The sequence below is a fragment of the Hoplias malabaricus genome, chromosome X2 (genome assembly GCF_029633855.1).
Source record: "Hoplias malabaricus isolate fHopMal1 chromosome X2, fHopMal1.hap1, whole genome shotgun sequence".
NCBI classification, from domain to species: domain Eukaryota; kingdom Metazoa; phylum Chordata; class Actinopteri; order Characiformes; family Erythrinidae; genus Hoplias; species Hoplias malabaricus.
The window spans coordinates 22,085,251-22,102,619 of record NC_089819.1 but is presented as its reverse complement, the minus strand read 5'-3'; the positions used below and the strand labels follow the sequence as shown (position 1 = coordinate 22,102,619).

Genomic DNA, 17,369 nt, shown 5'->3' with positions numbered 1-17,369 from the left:
CTATCAGGTAGACACTGGAACGATAATCCTTGTTGTGGAGGGAGGGAAGGGAGGGGTGCAAGCTGAGTGTCTCTGCTAGATGTTAATTGGCTTTGAAGGGTCAAGAGGTGATAGTTGGACAGCCATGTACAGATCCCAGATCAGCTGAAGAGAGTAACAGTGACCAGCGCAACACTTTCCACATGGCCAGAATACATATGAATAAACACAGTTCACACCCACCCATTGTATATGAGAAACTTCGTCTGTCTGGCCTCAGTAACGCCACACAGACCTCCCCACCCAAACACACACACGTGCACACACTATATACCATGCTAACAGGCAGGTGGGGCATCACGTGGCTAGCATACAATCATCTGACCTTTGAGGATTAGGTGAGCATCTCTAGGGGGTATAATGTAGGAGCTCATAACATGACTACAATAAATTCATTTCCTGTTTGAGGGTTTCTTATAATGAGCTGAGCACAGAAGACATTTAATCATTTAATTCTCTCAAAATAAGTTTTTCCATTAATGTGAAGGAGGTTTAAAAGAAAATATCTACATGACGTTTAAGATTTTTAAACCAGTAATGCTTATTCTCCTCTGCAAAATATGTATATAGCACTATGCACCAAGAAATCCATAATCTTAACTTTTCAAAGTATTATTCAGACAGTATTATTTTTAGGGTATAGTGCATGATATTAGGGTTAGTATTATCACACAGTTCCAGAAACCTGGAGGATGTGGGTTCAAGTCCTGTTCCAGGTGACTCTCTGTGAGGAGTGTGGTGTGTTCTCCCTGTGTCTGCGTGGTTTTCCTCCGGGTGACTGTCTGTGAGGAGTTGGTGTGTTCTCCCTGTGTCCGTGTGGGTTTCCTCCGGGTGACTGTCTGTGAGGAGTTGGTTTGCTCTCCCTGCGTCTGCGTGGGTTTCCTCCGGGTGACTGTCTGTGAGGAGTTGGTTTGCTCTCCCTGTGTCTGTGTGGGTTTCCTCTGGGTGACTGTGAGGAGTTTGGTGTGTTTTTCTCTATTTCATGTAATCTGTATGTAAATGTACTAACTGGGTGCAAAGTAGTTGAGTAAAAGGTGGGGGTGAAGCCTTTCCCCTTCAATAGAAAAATGCCAATGGTTATTGTTTCCTCGTAAAGTGTGAATCACAGCCTATGAGTTCCCCACCCCCTCTCTCTCACTTTCTCTCTGTCTTTTGGGTCTTAGCTTTCACAGGTGTAAGAGAGGTGTGAGAGGCATTAATGCAAAACACCACAGTACTAAAATACAATAAAGAGATAAAGTTGAGCTTGCAGAGAGGCGCTTACCACACTTTTAAATGTGTCTTGTGAAATAGGATTGTTACATGTGTGCATGGGTGTGTTTTTTTGTCGGTTTCAGAGATCAGTTAGTTGATACAGATAAAGGGTGTTATATTCATTTGTTTAAATAAGTTAATATTTTACCAGTATGAATAATATAAATTTACAGTAATACTTTCTGCGGTTTCAGTTACTCTTTAAGAGAACACATATTTCCCCATGTACTACTCTTCCATGCAGCACAATGTGTGAATCACAAATTGTGATTTTTTTCACAAACTGATAAAATGCCAAGTACCTCAAACACACCAGAACAAATATGATTTGCACATTACTGGCTTTTTTGTGTACTGTTGGGGCTGAGTTTTTTAAAGTATGAAACACATTCAATACTACCGGTCATCGACAAAGACATAAACACAACTAAGTATATTAGACACTGTTGAATAAGACATTTTCCTGCAACTAAAATCTTTTTTAAAAAAAACTATACACTCTCTTTTTGTGCATAAAGGTACAATAAAGGGTCATTACCATATAATTCCAAACACCAGTCTTACATGCAATTGCATATTAACTTCTCGTGCACTGTGTACCACCAGCTTTACTGTATTCTATCAACATTGTGATATTTTCCCAGAATAAACTCTGAGTATACAGTTCATATCACCAGTATTTAAAGAACACTGAACAATTACATTGTCTCATTGTGAACAGAGCTTAGTGAAACTTTGTGCAGTGAACTAAATGGAACTACAGACACTTCATACTTAACCTAAGAAAAACTAGTCTGTGTGTGTTCTTTTATTCGTTCACTCATTATCTGTAAACCCTTATCCAGTTCAGGGTCGCGGTGGGTCCAGAGCCTACCTGGATTCATTGGGTGCAAGGCGGGAATACACCCTGGAGGGGGCGCCAGTCCTTCACAGGGCAACACACACACACACATTCACACCTACGGACACTTTTAAGTCGCCAATCCACCTACCAACGTGTGTTTTTGGACTGTGGGAGAAAACTGGAGCACTTGGAGGAAACCCACGCAGACACAGGGAGAACACACCAAACTCCTCACAGACAGTCTTCCGAAGCGGGAATCAAACCCACAACCTTCAGGTCCCTGGAGCTGTGTGACTGCGACACTAACCTGCTGCACCACCCCTGTGTGTGTTCTAAATATGTCAACTACTGTGTATATATTGTGCCATAATTGAAAGTTCAATTTGTTACACAGGAAACAAAATATTTATCTCTCACTGCTTTTTTAAAATGTTTTTTTTCTATATTTGTCTTCCTGAGTCTTTTAGTTTTTCTCTGAGAATTTTGCGAATTGCAAGCAAGGACAAATACGACAGTGAGAGAGAGCAAGAGAGAGAGAGAGAGAGAGAGAGAGACAGAGAGAGAGAGAGAGAGAGAGAGAGATAAAGAGGGATGTTTGTCAGTGGTTTTCCTCTGGCACATGACTTTTGAAACCACAAAGCGTGATTGAGCACTATGCACTCTCACTGCATCCTGAGTCAGCACCACAGTATAGTCAGGTGTAGACAGCTATTAATAACCGACCATTTACTTCTGTTCAGAAGGCTAAACACACAAAATGACTATGTTTTCTGACCTCTTGTGACCTAGGTTACAGGTACCACTTCATAAACGTGTGGTTTTTATGAAGGGCACCTGCACCCATTTAAAAATGCTAAAGGTATGGAGGTGGTACTTAACTAAACTTAAACTAAGTTTAACTAAACTTAAACTAAGTTTCTCCAGATAGAAGAGAAGGACATTAGGGGTTTTAGTGAACAGAGGTCTGCTTTGCCCCTCTTTAGTGCTCTGTCTCCCCAAAACTTTATTGCCACCTATGGAACACATGCCGACACAACAGGCTTTTAGCAAACTGTGGGCAAAGAAATTCTAAACTATTAAGCCCACTGCTTTCCCTAAGCATCTCTATGGCTTTTAATATATGGTATGCACCAGACCAAACATTTACAAGGACATATACGTCCTTAAACATTTCTGAAATGAGCCCAGACTCACATAAACTGCAACAGAAAGCACAAAGCTATGTTCCAGAGCTGACTCCATTAAAAATGGACAAATCAGCTAAGTTAAAAAAAATCATTTCATATGTCAACTATGAACTACCCACTCCCCAAAAACTGCTGGTCACTGCAGGTACTTTTTGAGAGAGTTTTAGAAAGCTTTTTAAAAGGTAATTCAAGTAAATAATTCAGAGTTGTTCTATATTTGGGAACTCTGAAATCATATCTGTGTTATGTGAACAAGAGTGTTACAGTAGAACAAAACGTCTTTGAAATTAAAAAGAGCCAGTGGTAAAACAATTAAATTAAATGCTCTTCTTTTCTTTTTTTTAATCTATTTTTTTAGTTTAGACTTTTGAAGCTTTAGTCTATTCAAAATAGTCTGTAAACTAAACTCTACATTCTCCATTCTGTTTTAAAATAAAACAATACTAGTAAAGGGCAAGTCAAGTCCAAAGGGGTAATGCTACATGGTGTAACCAGCAGGAGAATTAAAACAGAACATGTGCACGGCTGTTTGATATGGTTCTTATTACTGCCTGGTCTGTAACAGAAACAGTGTCGCAAAAAAAATGTAATCAGTATCAGCAGATGCCTATATCACACAGATGTTTATATTTGGCTGATACTTCGACCCTCTAAAGTGCCCTCTATAAGTACAGTTTATATTTCTGTGTAATGCTGATTCAGGTGGCTTTAGACCCCATTTCATTTTTTTATCTCCATGTTTATGCGTCAGTATCAACAGATATAGTACAGTACATCTGTAATTCTTCATTTTATATCAAGTGTGCTGCTGAAGGATTCTAATACATGTGGCTGTAGTGAACTTAAACCCGACACCTGATAAATATCAGATATTGGCCCTGGAGCACAATTCTCATAAATGCGCAACAAGACTACATCAGAAAGGACTGTTTTAACTGTTTAATAAAGATTAAAACAACATTAAACAACTCAAGCCCCCTCCAGGGTGTATTCCCGCCTTGCGCCCAATGATTCCAGGTAGGCTCTGGACCCACCGCGACCCTGAACTGGAGAAGCACTCACAGATAATGATGATGATGAAATGATGATAAACAACTCAATAAATCCAAATCGTTTTAATGTTGATTCTTATTGTAGATTTGCAGGAAAAATCAAATACACCACTCTCCACTCAGACAAAAGATTAATTAATTAATTTATTTCTACATTATTATCCCTGTCAACTCCATCAGATAGAACAGGTCACTATTACCTTATCATTTCTGCGTTATTTAAGCAATGCTTGTTAATGTTTTATAAAGTTATAGTGATATATTAATCATTAACAATGTTTTGTGTTAAACTGTTGATAATCTTGTTATGAATTGTTTTTATTATGCGTCGCAAATCAGTGAAAACAACTTTCTCCACTCAAAATGCAAAATCCTCAGTCACTTACTTATTCTTTGCGCTGCTCATTTCTGAGGCGGACGTCTTCTTCTCTTTTATCGTCTTCTCCTTCTTCTTTTAAAGCAAGTGTCAGGACACAAGCCCTAAAAAACAAACGGTTGAAACTTATTGTCCAACATTTTTGTCTCCTCCACACATCTTCAGTTCTGAATAAAAAGAAATAGAAATTAATCTGTTTCTGTGAGATTGTCACCTGGCTGGTATTGTCAGAAAAACAGGTTACAATGCTGTTCACTGCGAGTACTGCCAGTGTAAACGCACCCTCTGAGGTATAACTGTACTTAAAGTCCAGTTGTGTTCGATAAATGTACAGTAATTTCTCTCTTCATTTTTGGATTTAAACTGTTTTAAACAGATATTAATGGCAGAATTATTTTCCCTGTCTAAAGGTACTGAAGACCTATCCCTGAGGGTATGAAAGGTACAAAAATCTTTCACTGTGGTGGTACCTTTCACTGTCGCTGTGATGTTACCCACAAAGGTACATCTTCAGTGCTGTTAGGATGGGAACATAATTTTGCAATACCCTGTTTTAACTGTAGAATTTTAAGGTGCATTTATTTCATACATATTGAGTCAAGTCCAGACCTTTTATGTAGGTTTTGTATTTATGTATTTTAGGTTTCTACTATGAAAACTTACAAATATTAACCTTTCCCTCAGGAGAGGAGAATGTAAAGCACCTAAGGTTCACTACTGTACTTTAGTAGTACATTTGTACTTTTACACTGTCTACTGTATATTTAGTGAACAATAATGTAGCTATTGTACCTGTTTTTTCTACAGAAACTACAATTATAACAATATGGACAAGAAACTAAGGATGCCTGCTTGGGACATCCCTTCGGAATAAATTAAGGAGTACCGACGACTTAAATTAGATACATAAAATTCCAAGCAGTCGTTCGCACTACTTTATTCTGAAGGGATGTGACCAGTAAGGATGCATTCAAACAGAAACAGTGTTTCCAAGTGCACTTCCAAGTCCGACTTCAAAACACTGAAGCAATGTCAGAGTAAAATAAACCATCCTGAATAATGAAGAAAATCAGCACTGCCAGGACTCTGACCAAAAACCCTCGGCAAATCAAACGTGAGCGGACCTTGAAGGTAAGAGAGAAAGAAACAATAGCTACCGACAAGTATACCTCGTTGTGTGTGTGTGTGTCTTTGGTTGTCCCTCAGGTCGACATGAGAAAGAGTGCTGTAGTCCTGAAGTTTCAGAGTCAGAACGAAAACAGCTCGAAGTCTGAACGGGTCCGCTTCATATTTGTAACAGCCCTCGGTCCGCCAACGTCAGAGGTGGGCGGAAGACCGAGGATTCACCTGAGTAGTAACTTAACGACACGACGGCGAGGAAACAAATAACCGAGCTTCTTAACTGATTTACATAAGGGTGTTCCAGAAAAGCGACTTTTCTTTGCGTTTAACACAGCGTCAAGCGAGAATCTTCTACTTTCTCTGCTCCCTGCTACAGTTAACGGTCACTAAGCCTCAGGTTCAATATCGCCGTTACTATGATATTTAAAAATGGCTCGTCCTGCTGAGCCGATACATTTCTCTGAACTTCAGTGGGTTGACTCATGCATTAAAATACACGGTTCACTGAATGATCAACTAAATGAAACATTCTCTTTGGCATGAACCATAAGCCGAACATTCTCATAACTTTATCTAATAGATTAAAAACGTGTGCAAACACACACTGTGAATTTGGAAGGAGCGTATATTTCAAATGAATCGATTCAATCAGATTCATTCATACATGTTACCAACTTCATGGCCCTTAACGATATTTTCACACATGAGAAACAGCGCCCTCTAGTGGGGGAAATTAAATGTATAACAACACATAGCCCAGAGCATGTGAACACCACATCCAGCATCCATCCATCCATTATCTGTAACCGCTTATCCAATTTAGGGTCGCGGGGGGTCCAGAGCCTACCTGGAATCATTGGGCGCAAGGCACATCCAGCATCCAAGCAAGGGTATTAATAAGCAGTTTGCCCTTCAGTAATGCAGCAAAAGGCTTTGGTTGGTGCTCCAACACTTCACATAACACATACCCATTGGTTACCAACCCCAAATCTAGTGGAATTAATGACCCTCTAGCTGATTATTGGCATTGGAGATGGTTGTCTTAGGCTCATATGTGGCTGTTTCATTACTTTTTATGGAGTTAATAATGCTCAGAAATTTATTTTGTATTAAAATGGTACATACTTTGTCCTTAATGGCCATTTTGGCAGGAAAGTACATAAATATAGGATGCTCCTAATTTGTTATATATATATATATACATGGAACCTCCCATGGAAACTATATATATATATATATATAGTTTCCATGGGAGGTTCCAATGTTCTAATATTGTACAAGAGAAGGTCTAATTCACAGTGGGAGTGAGCTCGGCTTTCTGAAGGTCAGATGTTTGTTAGGCCTCCCTCTCCCCCCATGGGAACACACGATAGATGACAGATCACAACATGAGCTGTTCACAAACATGTCTATAAAAGCACCACCCCACCTCAAGAAATGTAACAATTAGTTATCTTTCCATTTGATTTGTGTGCTCTGACAAACACACCACATTTATTACTGCTGTTAATGTGTGGTTTCTAAATCATTTAATTTCATCTTGTTTTGTCTTATCTGTAGGGAAAAAAAAACAATTAAATGTAGCACTTATTTTTGTCTGGACTTGCTATCAAGCCCAAACTGTGTAAACAGCATTCTGCTTCACACACAGAGAGAACTGACATCAATAAAAAATAATAGATGAGGGTTGGGATAAGCACAAAGCATCACTGCAATTAATTAAGGTCCTAAGCTCTTTTTACTGAGAGCCTCTGGGAATTGAAGGACACTCTCAGAGGTCTGTGTTTTTACACTTCATTGAACAATGATTGCAGCCTATTGTTATTATAATTTACAATTATATCATTGAACATTAAGTAACTATTAAAACCACAGTCTAGTTTTAATCTTTGGGTGCCTTGTTGATTAACAGCATAACAACACGTCTTGTTGATTTTCCAGGTACAAGCGAGTTATAACATCCTCTACAGAGAACACGCTTCTACAAATTGCTGAATTTAAAGTAATGGGAAAAACTATAGCAATGCCACAAGGTTAAAGGAACACCAGGTAAGATCTCAGGAGGTTTTGGGCTGGAGTTCTGGGTGGCTTGGATGTGTGTGCGTAATGCGGTGAAGGGAGGAGACGAGGTGGCGGTGGGTGCGATGTTGTTCAACACAGGGATGAAGTGAGAGTGAAGGGGTATGAATAGAGCGGTGGAGAGGTGATTGGCGCATGGTCTGGCTCCCAAAATTACGCCACAGTGTGACTTCATTACAGCACTGTTCTGAAATCAAGGGGGAGTGGGAGGAAGCGTGGTTTCCTGACCACCTCAAAAATTTACACAGTGCTTTTTCTGCAGTGCTGAGCCCAGAGTACGAAGACAGAGGCTCTATTCTCCCTATTACAGGTCAGTGGAGTATCACAGTGATTTTGAAGCCATTATTTTACGATATAAACACTATCTAGTGTTCCTTTAAAGGAGCAACATATATAGTTAGGGTTTGCCTTCTATTTCCCAAATACATTAAACAATAATAGAAATAGTGTACTTAAAGTTACAGTACATGGTATATTTAAGTATGTTATACTTCTTTTCAACTACAACATCAATAAAGCAAGTGTATATAATGTCATCATTTTTTAAACTAAAACTTATAGTTATATAGCCACTTCATTCTGATCAGGGAGGTTGTGGGTGTTACCCAGAATCATTAGGCACAAGGCAGGAACACACCCTGGACAGATCTCTCTCTCTCTCACACACACAAACAGAAAGTGTTGTTGTTCAGAATGTGGCTGGCTGGACAGGGTGTACTTATTCATTCATACACAATATGATATGTTAATAAAAATATTATTACCCTTCTGCATTATTTGTAAAATGGTTTCAACATAATCCTGTTGAGGGGCAAACTGTGTGTGTGTGTGTATGTGTGCGTGTGTGTGTGTGTATGTGTGTGTGTGTGTGTGTGTTTGTGTTTGTAAGTCTGGTAAACATTAATATCCCATACATCGTTTAGTCACGCTGGTTAAAGCAAGTGAGAGTTTTCAGAAATTGCTCGAATGAAGCAGGTCACAGGGGTCAGTTAAGAGTTCACTTTCACTGTGGACACTTGAATCATGCTGAGTTTCATTTATATAGACAGCTTTATGAGCTATGCAAAATATAATGGGCATTTGATCGTTTTGTAATCTATATGCTCACAGTTTACATGGTTTATACACACACACACACACACACACACATCTCTAATGTTCAAAAACATTAAACAGCAACATTACAAACCTAGGGCGGCATGGTGGAGCAGCAGGTAGTGTCGGAGTTACACAGCTCCAGGGACCTGGAGTTTGTGAGTTCTGGTCCCGCTCCGGGTGACTGTCTGTGAGGAGTGTGGTGTGTTCTCTCTGTGTCTGCGCGAGTTTCCTCCGGGTGACTGTCTGTGAGGAGTGTGGTGTGTTCTCCCTGTGTCTGCGTGGGTTTCCTCCAGGTGACTGTCTGTGAGGAGTGTGTTGTGTTCTCCCTGTGTCTGCGTGGGTTTCCTCCGGATGCTCCAGTTTCCTCCCACGGTCCAAAAACAAATGTTGGTAGGTGGATTGGTGACTCAAAAGTGTCAGTAGATGCTTCCAACATCAACATCACAAACATTTCATTTGGTATATCCAGCACCTTAATCTGTGTCACTGCATATTGAGCCAGTTTAACCAAAACTCATCTTCTGAACAAAGTAAATGGATGCTACTCTTTTTACTCTCTCTCTCTCTTTTTGACCGTTTGAATTTGAGGTTTGGCTGTGGACAGTCTACCACTGCCCTTTTGATCCAAGTCTGCATTACTGTTGTGTCTCATGTGGGAATAAGCTCTTGTTTGAAGCAGATAGCCTCCAAATCTCACAGTGTTTAATGAAAACACCCTTACTCAGGAGGGGCTTTTTCTTTGAGGCAAAGAACTAATGTCACCCCAACCGCTGCCTTATTCTGCTTTTAAGGATAATCGAACATGGTGGCAATTTTAGCTCAAAAAAAGACCACAGTGACATTTTGAATAAGAATGCAGCCATATAATCACTGCACTACAAATCCAAGCCCACAAGGCTCAGCAGGTTACAGTAGTCTGCAATGACTCTGCATATGACTTATGGCAGTTTTTAACTGCATGGTACCTACACTATTCAACTTGACTCTACTCAGCATTTTTTTTTTGCTTTTCCATTAGGGAAATGTGGTACCTGGCTATTTTTTAGTACCTGCTCACTTGTGGTTTCAAGAAATCGGGATGGGGATTAAAGAATGACATATAAACCTTGCAGAAAGACGTGTTAATCACGATGAAACCCAGCACAAACTAGCCATATATGGGTTTTGCTACAGTAGCAAGGATATTAGGTTTTATCTGACTTACAACGACAGCTTGTACAGTGGTCTTTTGAAGAGATTCAAACATTCATTGGATTGTTGCCTAAAGAAAGCTCTAGCGAGAGCTGGGTGGTGCAACAAGGAACAAAAACAAAAAAGCAACAACTTTGTGATCTGTTTGAACTGATACAAAAACAACATACGAATACACAACGATTAATTAAGCATTCCAGTTAATGTGGTTATGTGATTATGCAAGCTGATAATCTGCAAAACTGGGTCCTTAAAGGGTGCACCCTAACGTAACTGACATCAGTGATTATAAAATGCTTTTAAAAACTCTGGGACATGCTGTGTATTTAAAGCATTTGCAGTCAAGTAGACAGCCCCTTGAACCTCACACAACTCAGTGTGCCCTTGATTACACTTTCTCTGGACAGTTTACTTCCAACCAAAATGTTTTCAAGGTCACAACTAAAGTCTTTCCTTCCCAAACTGGGCCAAGTCTCAGCACAGCATCAAATAACTGTAACCGATAAATGGCTCACCACAGCACTGACTCCTTTACACTGAGCTGTTGGGATAAACTCAGTGTGACACTCCTGTAATGATGGTGGCACTTTCTGAGCACATTCTTTATAAGTCACTGGCTCCTGAAACTGAGATATGCACGTTACTGCAGTGTGCCACAGTGGGCTACGAGGAGAAAACTGGGCCACTTGACAGTAATGAGAAGTTGAGAAGTTTTCCAAACTCAGAAAATGGCTGGCCTTGTCTTCAAAATTGCAGATCATTTCAAAAGAGGAAATAATCACTTGCATTTGGTACACTCACAGTGGCAATGGATTATAAATACGAGCCTGAACTTAGGGTGCTGCCACACTGCTCCAGTGTCATACACCGAGACGCTGAGCACAACAAAGTGACCAGAGTGAATATTCCACTAATGACGCATGGATGGGGCTGATTTCCATGAATTTCTGATTTCTTGGAGTGTTGGATCATGTGCTTTCAAATGTCATCCATTACTCTCTGAGTCTGACCTATGCAAGGGTGTCAGATTTCCACATGGTCAGTTTAGTAAATCAGAAAATGTTGTAATGGGTGATCAACCATTACCCAGAAGGTCACAGGGATCCCACACTGTGGGTTTTGACCATCTCCTCAGTTTTTAGCTGATACTGAATCTGGGGACGAATAATTTTAGCAAGAATCTGCATCAAGTTAAATTATTACTCAAAGACTGTGACAGTCCTGTGACTGGTTTTAACAGGCTTTACCTGGTGATCCAGACTGTAGGCATAAACGTGATAATAAACGTGACCAAAATAGAGTTACACTCACTGAACGCTTAAGTAGGAACCTCCTTGAGAAATCGTTTTTAAAACTATGCCATGAAACTTAATACAATGTCAATTACAAGTCAGTTTTACTGCTGTACAGAGAATGGCCTAGCACCCATGTAACATCGTGTGACAATTAATTCATCTATTTTACTTGGGCTGTCAAGAATAATTGATGCAAAGCACAGAATTCCTAAAAAATAGTGATTATTTATGAGTGAGTGAGTGAGTTACAAGGAGGTGCTTCACAACTTGTAACAATATTGCAACTGTAATTGAAACTAAGCTCCCGGTGTTCCATCTCCTTGAGATGGCCTGTTTGTGAGCTCTGAATTATTAGGTCAAACCTTAAACCAAGACATCATTAAATCATTCAAAATATAATATAAATACCATTCATTCATTCATTCATTATCTGTAACCGCTTATCCAGGGTTGTGGTGGGTCCAGAGCCTACCTGGAATTATTGGGCACAAGGCGCCAGTCCTTCACAGGGCAACACACACACACTCACTCACACCTACAAACATCTGTCACCATTTTGTCAACATTTGTCATTGAGTCACCAATCCACCTACCAATGTTTGTTTTTGGACTGTGGGAGGAAACCGGAGCACCCGGAGCAAACCCACGCAGACACAGGGAGAACACACCACACTCCTCACAGTCACCCGGAGGAAACCCACGCAGACAAAGGGAGAACACACCACACTCCTCACAGACAATCACCCGGCAGAAACCCACGCAGACACAGGGAGAACACACCACACTCCTCACAGACAGTCACCCGGAGGAAACCCACGCAGACACAGGGAGAACACACCACACTCCTCACAGACAGTCACCCGGAGGAAACCCATGCAGACACAGGGAGAACACACCACACTCCTCACAGACAGTCACCCGGAGCGGGAATCGAACCCACAACCTCCAGGCCCCTGGAGTTGTGTGACTGCGACACTAACCTGCTGTCCCACCTTGCCGCCCCTAAATACCATTCTTGAGTTTGAAAATTATTAACATTTCACTCCCAGATTCTACAACCCCAATCCCAATGAAGTTGGTACATTGTGTAAAACAGAAATAAAAACAGAATACTATGATTTGCTAGTACAGGCCACGCCCATAGAGGCTGAAACAGGGAGGTGAACTCAGAAGTTTTTGGGGAGGAGTTCAGTGTGGCTTATGAATGCGCATGAAGCCGGATCCCCGTTGGATAAATTAATGTAAGAAAAAGGTGGAGACGAGGTGGAGCAAGTTTGTCTTACACAGAAATGACGTGAATTTGCAGGGTATATATAGGGCTGAGAGGAGGAGTTCTGGCATGGTTCTACTCCCAAAATTATGTTATTACATGACTTCAATTTACAAATCCTTTTAACCACCATTCAGTTGAATACATTACAAATATTCACTCATTTTGAATTTGAGGCTTGCAACACGTTCCAAAATGAATTGGGACAGGGGCACCAAAAGACTGGGAAAGTTAAGGAATGCTTAAAAAAACACTTGTTTGGAACATTCCACAGGTGAACAGGTGAATTGGAAAGAGGTGACTGGGTATAAAGGGAGCATCCCTGAGGGGCTCAGTCATTCACAAGCAAGGATGGGGTGAGGTTCACCACTTTGTGAACAAATTGTTTCTCAACATACAATTGCTAGGAATTTAGGGATTTCATCATCTGCAGTCCATAATATCATCAAAAGATTCAGAGAATCTGGAGAAATCTCTGCAAGTAAGCGACAAGGCCGAAAACCATTGTCAGTGAACACAGTTCGTCGCTCCATCTACAAGTGCAAGTTAAAACTATACCATTCAAAGCAAAAGCCATATATCAACAACAGCCAGAAACGCAGCCGGCTTCTCTGGGCCTGAACTCATCAGATATAGACTGACGCAAAGTGGAAAAATATCCTGTGTTCTGACGAATCCACATTTTTGGAAATCATGGGCGTCATGTCCTCCAGCCAAAGAGGAAAAGGACTGTTCGGATTGTTATCATTGCAAAGTTCAAAAGCCAGTATCTCTCATTGTATGGGGGTGTGTTAGTGCCCATGGCATGGGTAACTTGGACCTCTGTGAAGGTGTTTCATTAATGCTGAAAGGTACAGCAACATATGCTGCCATCCAAGCAACCTCTTTTTCAGGGATGTCTCTGCTTATTTCAAATGTGTCACACATTATGAAGCGCAAAATACGACAACGGAGACCCCGGACTGTTGAGCAACTGAAGTTGTACATTAAGCAAAAATGGGAAAGAATTTCCAACTACAAAGCTTCAACAATTAGTGTCCTCAGTTCCCAAACGCTTAATGAGTGTTGGTAAACGGAAGGGTGATGTAACACAGTGGTAAACATGCCCCTGTCCCAACATTTTTGGAACATGTTGCAGGCCTCAAATTCAAAATGAGTGAATATTTGCAAAAAAAAAAAACAAAAAAAAAAGTTTATCCATTTGAACATTAAATATCTTGTCTTCGTAGTGTATTCAATTGAATATTGGTGGAAAAGGAATTTGAAAATCATGGTGTTCTGTTTTTATTTATGTTTTACACAATGTCCCAACTTCATTGGAACTGGGGTTGTACTTCTTGAGTTTGTAATGGACATGGCACACTGATGTTCCAGAGCATGCCTCAGAGACACAGTAAGCAACACGGAGAAAGCCAAACCCACTTACTCAGCACTAAATATTTTACATTTCCTCTTGGCCTTTACTTTCTCCCTCTATCAGATCTCCAGCCAAGCCACCTGTCTGCTCTGTGCAACTCCTGTCTCCACTCTTCTCCACTGTGGGTCCACAAGATGAGACATTTAATAACATTCCTGCACCAGAGATATTTGAAACAAAGACACTGGAGAGTACAGTTAAGGGCCCTAAAACATTCCCTGTCATCTTTAAAGCTGTCCGACACAACGTATGCCTCTGGCACATTCCAGACCTTAGTCTGAGGCACAAGGGCAGTGCAGGATTTTCCGTAGAAGCACAGACAAGGCAAAAGACTGCAGCTCAGGCCAAAAACAACCACTACTCAAGGCTCCTCACACAATACAGATGGGTATTAATGTTGGATGTTATTTTGAAGTGTTAAAAAAATCACTATCTACAGTAGAGTAGGGGTCTGCAGTGGGACGGTGTTACTGGATGTCAACAATGGATGACATGTGACCTTATGCTAATGTTTACTGTGTGTGAAACACTGATAATGTGTGCTTTGGTGTTATGAAGCATCATCCGATATATTGTCACTGTCCAAAGATAAACATACATTTATTCAATCATTCATTCATTATCTGTAAGTGCTTATCCAATTCAGGGTCGTGGTGGGTCCAGAGCCTACCTGGAATCATTGGGCGCAAGGCGGGAATACACCCTGGAGGGGGCACCAATCTTTCACAGGGCAACACACACACATTCACTCACACACTCACGAACACTTTTGAGTAGCCAATCCACCTACCAAAGTGTGTTTTTGGACTGTGGGAGGAAACCCACGCAGACACAGGGAGAACACACCACACTCCTCACAGACAGTCACCCGGAGGAAACCCACGCAGACACAGGGAGAACACACCACACTCCTCACAGACAGTCACCCGGAGGAAACCCACGCAGACACAGGGAGAACACACCACACTCCTCACAGACAGTCACCCGGAGGAAACCCACGCAGACGCAGGGAGAACACACCACACTCCTCACAGACAGTCACCCGGAGGAAACCCACGCGGACACAGGGAGAACACACCAAACTAAGATAAACATGTATCTCCGAATTAGTCTAGTCTGTTTACTGGAGAAGGGAAAAAACCTTCTTGACGTTGAATTAAATGCGAGTCATTCTGGAGCGTTTCGTTTGATCTATTCATAATGAATTATTTACAGAATATGAAGGACATCTGTTTAAATGGTGTAGTAAACTAAAAATCCACAAAAATGGATTTTGTAATATTTTTAATGTTATTCATTTTAAAATAAATGTTGAATGAGCTGGTGCCCACAAATATTAGTCGTAATTAATTACACACTAAATAGGACAGATTCTGCAAAACAGAGGCTGAGATTAACTGGCTATTTAGGGTCAACTGACACCCCCCTGTGGTAGGAACATAAATACTGCATGCAACAAACCGAGGCACATGGCACATACCATATGACATTGGACTATCACAATAACACAGAAAGTTATCTTTTCAATACATTCATGTCCATGTTCTCCCACTGCTGCACTGAGCTGTAGAGGATGCCCCCAAATGTACTCAATCCTTCACTCATCATCTGTAAAAACTTTATACTCTTTAGAGCCACAGTGGGTCAAGACAGGAACACACCCTGGACAGGGTATCACACACTCACACAAATACACATTTAGACAGTTTCACACAACCAGCCCACCTACTAATTTGTGTTTTTGGATTGTGGGAGGAAGCTAAGCAGCTGAAGTAAACCCCCCACACACACAGGAAAACACAGAACTCCTCAGAAAATGAACCAAGGCAATGATTAAAACCCACATCCCCAGGACCCATTTTTGCCTTTGTTTTGACATTTTTCTCAGGAGCTGTTGAAATGTTAGATTCACCTCAAACGATTTTTACTTGGAAAAGCTTTTGTAAAACACACCACAAAATCTAAAGTGAGGATGAGGCCTTTGTACAAAACCCCCTTGTATCTGTGTTCACCTGCTGAGGCAGACAGACAGCTCTGACTCAGCAAGCCTCAGGAGCCAGAAGCTGTGAACTGACATTCATCCAGCTGCAAACAGCAGCATCCCACAGCCAGCAGGGCTGAAGTGAGGCCCTGAAAGGCCTGGCTGGGGAGACAGGGGCTCAGACATGATGTGAGAATCATAGCTGAGCTAAGACCTCTTCAAGCTATCAACAATAACAAAAATCTTCATGATTGTGATGTCACAGACACAGTTCATACTCTTACTACTGAGAATTTAATGGAATGACTGCAGCAAGTCTGTACATGTGTCAGTTTCCAGTGGCCTCTAAAGAACAGCCTGTTTCAACAGGTAGCATTAGCTAGATTATATTTAATCATGCACTGAATTCCGTATTCATAAAATACCTTGCAAATATCGGACACCTATTTTATATGTACTTTGTATTTTCCTGTCTATTACCACACGGTCCTCATATGTCATACAGCTGGGTCATTTCTAAAGGCAGGTGGTAGGATGACAAAATTAAGAGCCCCACACAGAACTGTAAAAGTTCCACTAAGGATCATGAAAAAAAGATAGTAGCTTATGCGACCAAGTTCACTCGCTTGTGTCATTTTGACACAGAGGGACACACTGTTATCTATTAAAAGAATGGAAAAGCTCAAAACAGTAGTAGCATCCATGCTAAAGCCTGAACTTTAACTAAGCCTTTGTTCATTAACCTCCATTAGCTTCAGTGCAAATCTAAAGAATGAGAGTTTGTTTCGGCTGATTGAGCAGTCAGGGTTAAGAGGATGGAAAACTCTGAATTCAGTTGTTTTGAACTTGAAATTCCTTTAAGAGAAGATCATCAGAATACAGAGCTGTAAAGTCTATTTGTTTTTAACAATACAGGTCAACTCATTAATTTACCAGTTGCTCGCTTATTACAGCATTAAAAACCTAGGACAGAAACGATGACCGAGTTAAAAGACTCAGCTGTTCAGAGACGCCATTGTTTTTTTTAAGATAACGCACAGTAGCAGCTGCCATTAAGGCAACCTCCAGCAGATGGCACCCTACAGCAGTGGGTACTTCAAACGTACCAACTTGGAGGAGCTAAACATGACCAATTTAGCAGATGGCAGTAATTTCTGTAAAATT

General features: G+C 40.8%; 1 protein-coding gene across 3 annotated transcripts in view; it reads right to left on the bottom strand.

Moving 5' to 3' along the window:
• Positions 1 to 6,174, bottom strand: part of LOC136676906 (electrogenic sodium bicarbonate cotransporter 1-like) — a 48,752-nt gene extending 42,578 nt beyond the window's left edge. For 2 of the 3 annotated variants that reach the window (XM_066654190.1, XM_066654192.1), the window contains exons 1-2: positions 5,922 to 6,174; positions 4,763 to 4,856 (exon numbers count right to left, since the gene is read on the bottom strand). In XM_066654190.1, the coding sequence (XP_066510287.1) occupies positions 4,763 to 4,782 (20 nt within the window). In that variant the 5' untranslated portion in view covers positions 4,783 to 4,856; positions 5,922 to 6,174. The remainder of the gene's footprint in view (positions 1 to 4,762; positions 4,857 to 5,921) is intronic. The other variant, XM_066654194.1, reaches the window with a different exon arrangement.
• Positions 6,175 to 17,369: the final 11,195 nt, after the last annotated feature.